Source organism: Colletes gigas, unplaced genomic scaffold (assembly GCF_013123115.1).
Source record: "Colletes gigas isolate AHSC1104 unplaced genomic scaffold, ASM1312311v1 Colletes_gigas_Sc00011, whole genome shotgun sequence".
NCBI classification, from domain to species: domain Eukaryota; kingdom Metazoa; phylum Arthropoda; class Insecta; order Hymenoptera; family Colletidae; genus Colletes; species Colletes gigas.
The window spans coordinates 9,010,735-9,023,334 of NW_025106640.1; the positions used below are offsets into that span (position 1 = coordinate 9,010,735).

Consider the following 12,600-nt stretch of genomic DNA (forward strand, 5'->3'; position numbering starts at 1 on the left):
TTTTGGGATGTTGGAAACCTTTCGAGTGTCCGACGAATCGTCCTGTCGACTCGTCGAGTCCCTCGCCGAGGGTCGTAAGGACATCCGTGAACCATCATTAAGAAGATTTAGGAACCCCTTGCTCAGTCTAGACCTAAGATTCGTCCTTGCGCGCGTCCCAGGACGCTCGGACATTTAGCGGTGGTTTTCGACAGGTATGCGGTTTTTGTTCTCGTCCTTAGACGTGGTGACACCCCCATTCTCGCGAACGATCCGCTCTGCTCGGAGCGATACTCCTCGCCGTACCTCTCATTCCGCGTCTCACACTCATCGTTTACTAATAATAATAATAATAATCGCACGGCTCGTCGGATAAGAAATTGCAATGATAATAATAGTAATAATAATTAGCAATAATAAAAATCACTGTTCGTCACCGCTGTCGTGATCCACGTCGTAACCGTATGTATTTATAATATTTATACCGTTTGGTGCGGCGACGCGACGACCGTGTCGTCGTCGTGCCGCCGCGACAATTATAACTACATTACTCGTTCGTGCTCGTTATCCCGCGCAAAACTAAATCGCTCGTGAATCGTCGTCGCAGAAAACAATACGCAATTCAACGTTTCTCGCCGCTTGCCGTTAAACGTACGCGTCGTACGACAATCATCGATCGTTATTGTTTTGCTGTTTAACTGTATGTACAGAAGAGGTATATATAATCGATAATATTAATGCATTAATATTTATAATAATTTACGTGTACGCATCGCGTGACTACAATGGGCACGGTATTCTGTAGGAGTGTGTGTGTGTGTGTGTGTGTGTGTGTGTGTGTGTGTGTGTGTGTGTGTGTGTCTGTGTGTGTTCGTCTCTGCAAACCACGTTCATCTTCGTCGCGTCGATCCCGTGCGTTCCGTCGGTTTAACTCCGCCGCTCCGACAACACTTTCTCTCGTCTCGTTTCGCGCCTCTCTCTCTCTCCTCTCTCTCCGTGTGTGTGTTGCCCGCGGGAGAGATCGACGACAAAAGGATCGCCCTCTAAATGTACAAAATGAATAACTGTCGGGTGTCGCCCCCGGCGGCTCCTCGTCGACGCTGGTCCGGTCGCGTCGCGACGCGGTCGATTGGAATCCAGAGGTCCCGACGATGTGGAAAAACGTTTTATTGCTGATCGGGGGGTGGTTGGTGGGCGTTTTTTCGCGAGCACTCGCGAACGGAGTCTTAGAACAGGAAGGAGAACGCGCGGAAAAGCGTCGACGAGCGGGAGCCGGCGCGGCGCGGCGCGGGCGGTTCGTCCCGGTCTGTCTGGGAAACAATATGGTCGCGGTTGGAGCGAACGGTTTCCGCGATCTGGTCGCTAGGTAACGTTTGTCCACGTGTCTCGTTTCGAGGCGTCGGGCATCTCTAGGGCTACCAAATATCTAATACGAAGGAACGGGCTCGATAACTCCATCTAAAAATCTATATTCTAACGTTTTAATCTACCTCTATTATGCGTCGCGCGTGTATGTGTGTTTACGCGTGTGTCCGTCGCAAGGTTTTCCTGTCACTCGCTCTCTTTCTCTCGTCGCGTGTTACGGCGCGTAGTGTGCATTCGCGAGAAGCTGGCCGGTCGAAGGAACGCGGGTCCGATCGGACCCAAAGTGCCGTCCCGCTGACCAACTTATCGCGTACGACACGATACGCGCCTGTACGTGTGCGTGCGATGCTTCTCCGTGAGCGCGAATCGATGGAAGAAGGAACGATCGGTCCTGGCAAATCCCAAGACCCGTATCCTTCGATCTTTCATCCTCGCGCGCTGGTTTCTTCCTATTTAGTTTGTCTCCTGTCGGTTTCGCTATTCTTTCTCTCCCTCTCACACACACTCTTTCGCTCTCTCTCTGCCACGCTCCCTTGGTTATCTCTCTCGTGTTAAGGACTAAGTGTTTTAAACTAAGACGTCGCTATACGCAAAACTACCTCACCGCTAATATTTAACAACATGGACATTATTATTATTATTTCAAATTTTTCTTACCCCGGCCCCGTCCCCACTGCTCGTCGGAACCGAGTCGCTCAAAATATTTCCTCGCTTTTCTATCCGCCATTTTTTTTGCCGCGCTAAGAAAAAGGATTCGTTCGCTCGTTACACGTCGACTCTATTCTTTCGTTACGATCCTCGATCCCTCGCGCGCCCCTCGGCGTTTCTCTATAATCCGATCTCTCCGTTTCCATCTACCCCTCGTCTGTTATACTCTAAGCTTCAGCGCAATATCGGAAACGCAACGTCGATCGCAAGGCTTTCGCGCGACGTACGACGACCGAATCGTCGATCGTTTAATTATTTTCTCTCCCCTTGGAGAACGCGCAATACGGACACGGAAGCGTCTGTCTGTCACCGCGAGCAAATCGAAGGCCAACGACGAACCGATCGTCTCGCTTCGAAGAGTCTCAAAGGCACGTCACTTTGAAGGTACCCGGTTATTTTATGCTTCGTTTTTTTCCCTTCACGACAGACATCGACACGATTATTATTATTATTATTACTATTTCTCATTAATTTTTAACATAATTAGTAGTGTTAGTAGTATCGTTAGCGTTAGTATTATCGATAGTATTAATATTAACATTAGTATTATCGTTAATTATATTTATTATTATCGTTAGTATTATTTATCATTATTATTATTATTATTATTATTATTATTACAATTTTCCTTTGTCGGCTGTGTTACTTTAGTTCGACTTTGTTCGTACCGGTTGTCTCGATGCACCGATATTGCGCGTTCGAAGGGTGTGTCTCGCCAAAGATCGTTCTCCAGGCGATCCGCGCGGAAATAAGTCGCGTCTCTACCGATTTACTCGCAATTTTTTTTTTTTTATTTTTTTTCATTGTCCGAGGAAAGGGCTCCCACCGATCGTCTCTTCTACGGCTGTGCAACAAACAATCGTTACCGGTGTGTATTCTCGTTAATTCGCTGGCGCTACTAAATCGTTACATCTATTGCTATTGCTATCGTTATTATCGTTAATTGTTACCACGTTATTATTAGTTTTGTTTACGGCTACGATTCGTTCTCGGTCTACGATCAAATAAGAAAACGCGACGCGCGTTTCCCTTGCATTTTCTACAACCGCGGAAAAACGGCACCCGCGACCGCGTTGTCCTCGTGGAGGATCGCGACGCGAGGAAGACGCCGTACGGCCGAAGCCTGGCGATCTCGTTCCCGTTCCACTATAACATATATGTATATCTACGCGTTACAATAAGTATATCACTTCGTCCTCGTATCTCCGAGCGTATACCCAAAAATCTTTAGAAATTCCGACCGCGTCAGGGATCCGCGAACGATCCGCGCGCGTTTCCCGTTGTCTCTCGAAATGATCTTTCTACAGGGCCCGTGTTCGCGTGTCCTCCCGTTACACGCAGAAATAGGAGAATTCGACGAGAAGAAGGAAAGCATTGCTCGCTACCCGATATCCCGGTGTCCCGAAAAGCGTCGGGAAAATTGTGCTTTTGGCTCGAGGAGCTGGACGAAATTACAAAGGAATCACGGTTCACCGAGTCCCTTTTTTGGCGCGTTCGCTGTGCGAATGAAACAGGCTTTGCGCGTACGCGTGGAAAAATAGAGACGTTTTCTTCTTTTCTGCTTTCGCTCGCAATCCGCGTCCAGGCGAGACTCGCTTCGAGTCGGCCGACACGGCTCAACAGACGAGAGAACAGAAATGGTGAACGATCTCGCACGAATTTGTAAAGATTTTTGGCGCGTTTTAGTTTCCTCTTCGCTTCTTCGTCTTATTTTCGTTTGTCGCGACCCTCCACCGCTCGTGTCCGAATCACCCGTGTGCGATACAATTACGCGATTAGCAGTATCACCGTTGCTTTATTATAATTAGTGTTACAAAAAGCTTGATTATTTGGATCGGACTGTAGCAATATATTCACATAACTATCGTCGTGGAAAATAAAAATCAACGTTTACGTTACACAATTCTTCGCTGTTCCTCTCACGATCGTCTATAACACGTTTCGTAGTAAACCGTAATAAATACAATAATTCGTATAATATTAATAATAATAATAATAATAGTAATAATAATAATAGTGATAATAAACAGAATAATAATAATATTAGTAGTAGTAAAGGTAATAGTAGTAGTAGTACTAGTAGTAATAATAATAATAATCACCAATGTAATCGTAGTCGTATTTGTAGTCACTGTCGCTGTCGTCGTCGTCGTGGTCGTGGTCGTGGTCGTGGTCGTGGTCGTGGTCGTGGTCGTGGTCGTCGAAACGAACGTCCTCGGTTCCGATTACTACTGTACAGATATTGCCAGAAAACGTGTCGCTTTGGAATAACGCGCATTCCGTTAAACGCTAAAATGTACGTTCGTTCGGAAATAGACGACGCTCGTGGTTCCTCGTACCGAACATAAAGTCTAAACGTCAAAGAGCGAAGAAACGCCGAAAACGAGTCGCGGTTCCCGCCACACCGAGCTGCGCTCGGTTTTCGCCGATTTATTGCCGTTTGTCCGTCGACAGCGAAATTCCACGAGATACGAAATAGCGTTTCGCGCGTGCGCAATTATACATTATACGTTCTATTTGTCGCGTCGCCATGTGACGAACGCACGATTGCACGAAAAGAACGAGCTTTCGCCTAACAAACTAACTAGCTAAAGACACAATCGACGTCGTAATACTCGAGGATCGATCGCCGCGACATTGCACTGTCCAGTTTCCAAAGAAACGTGTATTCGACCGTTGACCTCACGCCCCGCGACTCTCCTCTCCCTAACGATAATATCCATCATTTTTTTTTTCGTTTCTTTTTTCTTTTTTTTGCACATTTTATCATTATTATTCGTTTTTTTTTTTTTTATTTCTTTGTTCCTCTTTGTCTCCCTCGTCGTTCCCCCCAAATGGGATTTACTCGTGGATTAAACGCGACGTGGTTACCCATCTTACAAAGTTAGCGATAGAAAATATCAGCGGCTGTACGAGCGCGCGAAAACGATTAGACAAAAAAGCACGCGCGCGTCTCGGAGTTTGCGTTATATAAAAATACACAATTGTTCATTGTTAAGACGATTAAACGGCGTCGTCGCGGCAATATCGAAATTCGGACTTCGAAACGGGAACCGGCACACGAGCTTCTCCTATCCGCGACACCCTGTATGTCGGACGCTTACGGAAAATTCACGTAGAAAATTGTAATCTCGATCGACGATAATCGGTTTTGGGGGGGCTTCTCTGCTGCGTTTTGTTCGCGCTCCAACGAGAAGGAAAGCTGCTGCTCGCGGGGGGGTGGTTGACGATGCGCGCTGGAAAAAGAAACCGAAATCGGGGGGAAAAAAGGGAGATCCGCGCGACCTCGGGGAAGAGGAAAAAACGGTTCGAAAGCTGCGCGCGGCGAGATGTTTCCCCGGGCGCGATCGGTCCGCGATCTCGTCCACGTCCTCCGTCGCCGGGTTATTTCGTTTTCTCTTAATCGCGGATTTGTTCCCCAGGTTCCAAGGACGATTACGAAAAATAGATATTGCCGCGTAGGGACGCAAAGGACGCTTCGAGTTCGGGGCGACGCGACGTCTTCGACGAGCTCGCGCATCGATCGCCGGACAAAAATATACCATCGACGCGGGTGGAGAGAGAGAGAGAGAGAGAGAGAGAGAGGGAGGCTTGGGTGTGCGAAATCGGTGACGGGGTTAACGAGAATACGCGCGAATATCGGCCGGTTCGTCCTCCTCGTACACGCCGGACCGTATAAACGAAAGAAAAGCGCCGCGGAACGTTTGTTCAAAAAGTATAATCGCGCGAAGCTTCTCCTTTTCGGGACGTGTCGATCGACGACGCGTCGCGATCGCGATTCTCGTAAAGAGGAGCAAGAAGATCAACAGCGTCCGTCGGTGTGTCTCTGAATCGCGCCTATGCTTTGGTTACGGGAATATATTTCTATTTATATTGTATATTATATATGCATACACGGTATTCTACGCGTCCGTATACATATATATTATAGTTACGTCGCGTGTTCTCGCAGACGCGCGCTCGTTATGCCTCGTACGTCCGCCGCGCGGAACAACCGGTGGTGCTCTCCCTCGATGCCGATTTCTCCTCTTCTCGAAAAAAAAAACCGACGGAGCAGCGTCCCCCTCTGCTCGCTTTTTTTCTTTTTCTTTTTTTTTTACTCACTCGATCTCGCTCTCTTGCATCCTAAACATTCTCTCGCGTACATTTGTCTCGCAATCTTGCCGCCTCTACCTCCGGACGTTCTCCTCCTCGTATCGAGCGAAAAACGAAAGCGTCTTGTTCATCGACGCCGACCGTTTCCTATTTCGTCCTATTCCCTCGCTTTCCCTCTTTACATTTCACGCGATATTTATACGATAGATCGGACAGTCTAGGCGCGTCCTCGGCGAGAAAGCTGGCGAAGACTTGTCCCGTGTCTACCGGGAGGCTGCGCTCTCCGACGTCTGAGCCACCGTCGCGGGGTTGTGGCTCGTCTCGTACTCCATCACCTCCTGGTAGATCAGCTCCTTCCACTGGTCCACCGTGTGCTCCCTCTCGTCCACGCTGTGGTCGTACGGGCCTGGCGCGGGCTGCAATCAAACGTACACGCGTTTAACACACCCTCTTTCAACCCCGAGCATTGCCATTTACTACAAATAAACCCAGGAGTCTTTCAGGATTGGAATATCCAAGTAGCAAGTATACAGTCTTATAACGGTCTATAACGGGTTTGGCCTGGCGTGGGCTTCAATCAAACGTCCACGCGTTTAATACACCCTCTTTCAACCCCTTGCATTGCCATTTACTACAAATAAACCCAGGACTCTTAGTCTTTGAGGATTGGAATATCCAAGTACCAAGTATACAGATTTTGTCTCGCGCTTGCATTTTACAAAGGAAGCAAAACCAAGTTTCATCATCGACGGAAACGACTCTCAATAACTCTCAATACGTATACATACATTAAATCTTCCAACTCTAAAACTAACATCTCTACAGGGCCCCGTATTTTGGCAACTTTCATAACTGCCCCGTAGATACATCGCGAGGGGGAGGAAGAGGAGAAAGGGGCAGCAGAATGACGCAGGTGAGATCGGATTAAGGGGGGCTGGATCGACGACACTTACGGCATTGACTTCGGCCTCGTCGTACCACACGTTTATGTAATTGTGCAGCAAAGCGTCGTCGACGGAGATGCGTCGCTCGGGGTCGATGACGAGCATGCGCGACAATAGATCCCTGGCTTGGCTGGCTGGAAAATAGAAGTAAAAAAAAACGCGGAGAAGGCGATGCGGAACGCAAACACGAGTCCCCGCGGAACGGCATCGCGAACGCGCGGAACGCTGTTTTACCAACAACGGTTTCCGCGACGATCGATACACGTCCGAGGGCCGACGACTCCGTTGACCTACTCACCTTTTAATCTATTGTGTTCCGAAGAATCCGAGGGAAACAGAACGTCCGGGAATAGCCTCTCGAACGGATATCCCGGGTATCGCGGCCTGTTCTCCACGTAATTCCTCACGGTTGGCTGCAGCCGCTGCATAAATTCCGGCGCCGGTGTTCCCAGTTGTTCTGCGAAACCGAGCAGGTCGCTTTATCGCGCGTTTCCCGCGAAACTGGGACGGCGGGAACCGAATCAGCTTCGACTCGAACGGATCGGGGTCCAGGTTAAGGGGACAAACCATTATCGCCGATAGAAATTCCTTTTATCCTCTCTTTTTAACGCTCAACGATCCACTTTCGTGGTTTCGGATGGTTTGCCCCCTCTGGACCATGGTCGCGTGACGTACCGATTATTTTGTTCCACTGGTCGATGTGATCGGTGCCGGGGAACAACACGCCACCTCGAATCATCTCGCCCATGATGCATCCGACCGACCAGATGTCCACGTTCTCCTTGTACCCCATGCCCAGGATCACCTGACCGACAAGAACCTTCAGAAACGCGTTCGCCCGTCGACGCACGAACGTCTAGCTTACCTCCGGTGCTCGATAATACCGCGTCACGACGTACGGTGTCATCATGAACGTCGTTCCCGCGGTCCTCGCCAGCCCGAAGTCGAGGATCTTCAGCGTGCAGTCCGATTTCACGACGATGTTGCTCGGCTTTAGATCCTACGAACGGAACACCGGCTAGGTCAGGATCGAAGGGATCAGGTTTCGCGTGGAGATCGACGATCGTCGACCAACTCACCCTGTGGATGATGCCGGCGGAGTGCAAATGCTTGATGCCGCAGAGCATCTGGTACAGAAGGTAAGACATGCGCTCGTGATCCAGATCCATCTGGATCACCTGACAGAGGTTCGCGTCCATAAGCTCCATCACCAAGTAGACGTCTTGAAACTCGTCCAACGACAGTTGAGGCGTGAACGCGTTCAAAAGACCGATAATCTGACGGAGAAACGATCAAAGTAGAAAGACAAACGCTTCCTCGAGCTCGAGTCGAATCCTCAATCTCGTTGAGACACGACGAATTGGTAGTTGTTACGGCGAGTTGCAAAATTATTGACACAGGTACGCGCGATAAAATGATTTTACAAGTAAAAATAAGTCGGAAAGAACGAGCAACATTGTTTCATAGGAGACGCGCACGATCGAATACGATTTGGCCGGCGCGTCTGACCATTGATCTCTCTTTCTACTTGAGCCCGAGTCCAAGTCGTGCTTCGTTCCACGCACACCCAATAAACTTGCAACGTCGATTTTTTTAGAAAACAAGGGCTGAGGAAAAGGGGGAAGAAAGATCGATCCTGATTACGTCTGCTATCCGCTTTGGAGTTAAACTCTAGAGAGTCGGTATCGAGAACAATCTTTCTTTCCCCGTAAAACAGCGAAGGGAATATCGAAGAAGGTTTGCAAGAAGACTCACGTTTTTGTGGTTGACCAGCTTCATGAGTTTAAACTCCCTGTAGGCCCTTTTCGCGTGCGTGACGTTTTGAAAAGGTCTGGAGAGCTTCTTGATCGCCACATTTTGCGCGGTGACCGTGTCGTACGCCGCGCTGCAACACACACACGCACACGGTTTTCGAGATCGATCGAACGAGCATCGGCACGGTCCAGTTTTCCAGCGTTCTAATTGCGATTACGTAAAAGGTACCGTCGGAAGGGTACGTTTTTATCGAAAGGCGTCGCGTTTTAACCGCGGAATCCATGAATAATTCTACGCGCGAAATAAAAGCCCCACCATCGACGTACTTTTTCTAACGGCGAAACTTAAATTGCGTTCCTCGGTGGTCCCCGGGTCCCGGGTATCGGATTTAAGGATTCTCGCGAGGTTACAAGATGCAAATACGCCGAATAATCGAATTTAAACCAGATCGACGAGATACGAAACCCGAAATCCGATTCTCCCTCTCGAGACGCCATCTTGCTTTGACACGGTGCGGCGTTCTCTGCCTCGAACCGGGCTCCATCGTTATTGAAAATCGCTATCAGTTTTTCGTTTCGTCGACTACGAGGCCTCGATATCGCCAGGAAACGCGCTCGTCGAAAGGACAAAGGACGGGGGTCGCTCGAGCGGCTCCCTTTTGACCGACTCGTACTACTGGCTACAGTATTCGACAGTTTCCGCACTCGTTTAGCCTCCGCTTGTCCCAAACCAGTGTTCCTCAACATATTTTTATTAGAAACGTATAGAGAAATATGCTATATAAATTCTAGAGCTCACGTGGCACCGGGTACTTTTATCTAACAGAATAGTCGCGTTGAGAAGCACTGATCTAAAAGTGCCTACTTTCCACGCCAATTGATTGGTTGGCGATCGACGGTGCCAAGTGCTTCGCAAAATTTTAGCTCACGATTCGTTCTCCACCCCGGCGCCTAATTTAACCCCCAACGATGAATAAAAGGTGTCTTCGTACCGTGGAAAATTTACCAAAGAATACTTTTTATAGTTCCAAGGAGTGTCGTAGCTGACTCGATCGACTTACCAGACGATTCCTTGGGCACCCGAGCCGATGGGCTTCAGGTTCTGGTACCGCTTGAGAATGGTGAATCTGGTGTCCCCGACTTCGACCGTGTAGAACATGGCGAACAGCCGGGTTGTCATATCAGGCCCCAGGTAAGGCATACGCCTCGGTTCCCGTCTCTCCTGCTGCACCTGTACGTGCACCTCCCCCCCGGTCGAGCACTCCTGGTGCACGCGACGAGGACTTACGCTCTTAGCCACTTTGGATGCGAGATCGAGAGTGTCCGTACGGAATAAAATCGACGCTCAACCCTCTTCCCTTCTCCTTTGAGAGCCACGAGCTCGGGCCCGCTGGCGTCTCGGCGCCGCCGCTGCTCAGTTCTCACGCGCGCCGGATTCGTCTGCGACAAATTTAAAAACATTTGCAATCGTTCGATGGGTTCGCAACGAACCTCTTTCGATTCATTTTTACTATTTTATCAGATAGCTCTTTGGGTCACGGTTGTTTGGGGTTTCAATTTCCTATCGAATCAACGTAGATCAAAGAGTCGATGGGAGGACGTTGTAAAACCCATGCTCGTCCCATTGAGCGAGGAGGGTTTGGCGTCGGTTCAGATTCGCGAGGCGTAAGTAAAAATGGAACTGCGAAATAACGCGGGATCGCGCGCCAAGACGAAACGCGCACCGGAAGTGGCGGAACGTCGAAGGCTGCCTCGTGGGAGCGGAGGCAGTCAAGGTCGCGCGACCTTCTCCCCTCGCGTTTTGTCTTACCAGCAGCCCTCGGGATCAACGGCTCATTACGGCGGACGAAAACGCGACGGGACCATAAAGACGTTCAATGGGACGCGAGATGGGAGCCGGCCCCCAGAGGACGCCCGAAACTCAACGTACCCCGGGCTTCTTCCTCTTCAACGACGGACGGAAAATCGATGTTCGGGAAATCCAACGCCGCTCCACGCAACTCCCATGGCGGATGAAACTCCGCGCCCCATTCTCCACCCGAAACTACCACGGGATTCTCGCACAACAGGACGGAATTGAATTTTCAAAATTCTATGCATTATTTATTAATTCTCGAACCAGTTTTTGAAATCTGATCAAGATTTCTTGCCGTGGACCTTTTGGAAGAACGTTTCGACCAAGTAAAAACCTAGGTCGCGGAAGCTCGAATAGTCTGGAGGGTGGAAGGAGCGCGAAATGCCAGTTTGGAGGTGCCTCGATAAGTTCGCGAGGTTTCCGTGAGATGAAAAGTTGTCGAGTTGCGACAATCGGGCAAAAGTATCAAAAGGCAACGGTAAATCGTCGAAAATGTCTGGGTCGAATAGAGAGAAAAAGTTTGGAAGGGGAAGCAAAAGGCGATCCCGTGCAAGTCTCTGGTTTGCGTCGGATAATATGGGTCATTCCGGCTCTCTCCGTTCAAAGAACGCAACTATAGAAGAGCCACCGGTATCGTCTCCAACTTGCAGCTTCCTTCTTCTCTTATCTCCGTTCGATTTCCCGTTCCCAGCGTATTTCTATCCTGCTCTTTCACGATTACTTAAATTGCGATATACTTCTCGTTTCTTTTAACGATCGAACTTCATCTTCGCGTATACGATCTTCTGTTGGAAACGAAACTGTAATTCTAAATTTGACGCGAAGATTGGTTTCTCCGCGAATAAACCGGCGGGAGCGACGACGAATCTACGTGTTCCAGTTCCGGGGGGGGGGGGTCCGTTGGTCGGCGAACTCGAGCTTGGGAACGGCGGGAACGCGCGATCGGTCGTCGTCGAATGGCGAGCGGATCCTCCAAAGTTTCGGCATCTCGGTTAAGAATAGAAATTGGAGCAAAGTCGGGCAGACGTTCTCGGCCGCGGAAGAAAAAGAACGGGTCCGTCGTCTGGCCAGAATTAGAGAAGGAGGAGACACGCGGGAATACTTGGACGGGAGCGTGCCGTGTACGCGTCGAAACACGCCAATTTCTCCTGCTACCTGGAATCGGGATTCCCTCGATTATTTATAGCGAACATCCCAGACGTTGCTGGCGCGATCGCGACGCTCTTCCTGCTGCTCGCGTCTGCTTCGTTCAACCACCTTCCACTTCTCTCGCGTTCCGCGAGACATTCTGCCCGCCACCTGCTACCAATTGCGCAACTTGCTCGCCTCCAGCCAAAATTCGCGCCAAATGGGTCCTCTCCAGACCGCCCTGACTTTTGCTGGAACGCCTACCGCGACCACGTTCGCGTCGAAACTTTGAATTCTGAGAGTTCCGACCAATTAAACGCTAAAATGATCGACCAGTCGTGGCCACGATAGACTATTAAAGTTATCGATTATCCATTATTCGAATTAAATTTTGTCCATCTCTGCGATACAGCACCGACGACCGCAAAGCGTTGACCCGCGAATCTCCTTATATTCTCGAGTTTACGAGTGAAACTTTTACGCGTCTATTTTTCCGACCTGTTTTCTTTGAAACAATCTCCCCGACGAGCCTGCAAATCCATTTATCACAGGATCACGACCAACTTCCGAGAAGAGATCAGTTCATAAGCGCACCGAATCACTCGGAATACTCTGTCAAAACGCAGTTCGGTTCCAACAATAACAGATGTTATTAATTGTTACGCGGACATCTGCACCTCGAAATTATCGCTCGTTTAAAAATTACAAAGGCTTGCGTAACGAGCTCTACCGTCCAGAATCTTTGGGGGGCTAATGGATCGCACCGAGTCGG

General features: G+C 49.4%; 1 protein-coding gene across 1 annotated transcript in view; it reads right to left on the reverse strand.

Annotated features, from left to right (window-relative positions):
- Positions 1-4,142: 4,142 nt before the first annotated feature.
- The window catches only part of LOC122398247 (stress-activated protein kinase JNK), a 75,433-nt gene continuing 66,975 nt past the window's right edge, over positions 4,143-12,600 (reverse strand). The window contains exons 6-13 of the mRNA XM_043397956.1: positions 9,907-10,285; positions 8,847-8,976; positions 8,171-8,368; positions 7,957-8,091; positions 7,767-7,896; positions 7,390-7,548; positions 7,101-7,225; positions 4,143-6,563 (exon numbers count right to left, since the gene is read on the reverse strand). Of these exons, the coding sequence (XP_043253891.1) occupies positions 6,411-6,563; positions 7,101-7,225; positions 7,390-7,548; positions 7,767-7,896; positions 7,957-8,091; positions 8,171-8,368; positions 8,847-8,976; positions 9,907-10,046 (1,170 nt within the window). The 5' untranslated portion in view covers positions 10,047-10,285 and the 3' untranslated portion in view covers positions 4,143-6,410. The remainder of the gene's footprint in view (positions 6,564-7,100; positions 7,226-7,389; positions 7,549-7,766; positions 7,897-7,956; positions 8,092-8,170; positions 8,369-8,846; positions 8,977-9,906; positions 10,286-12,600) is intronic.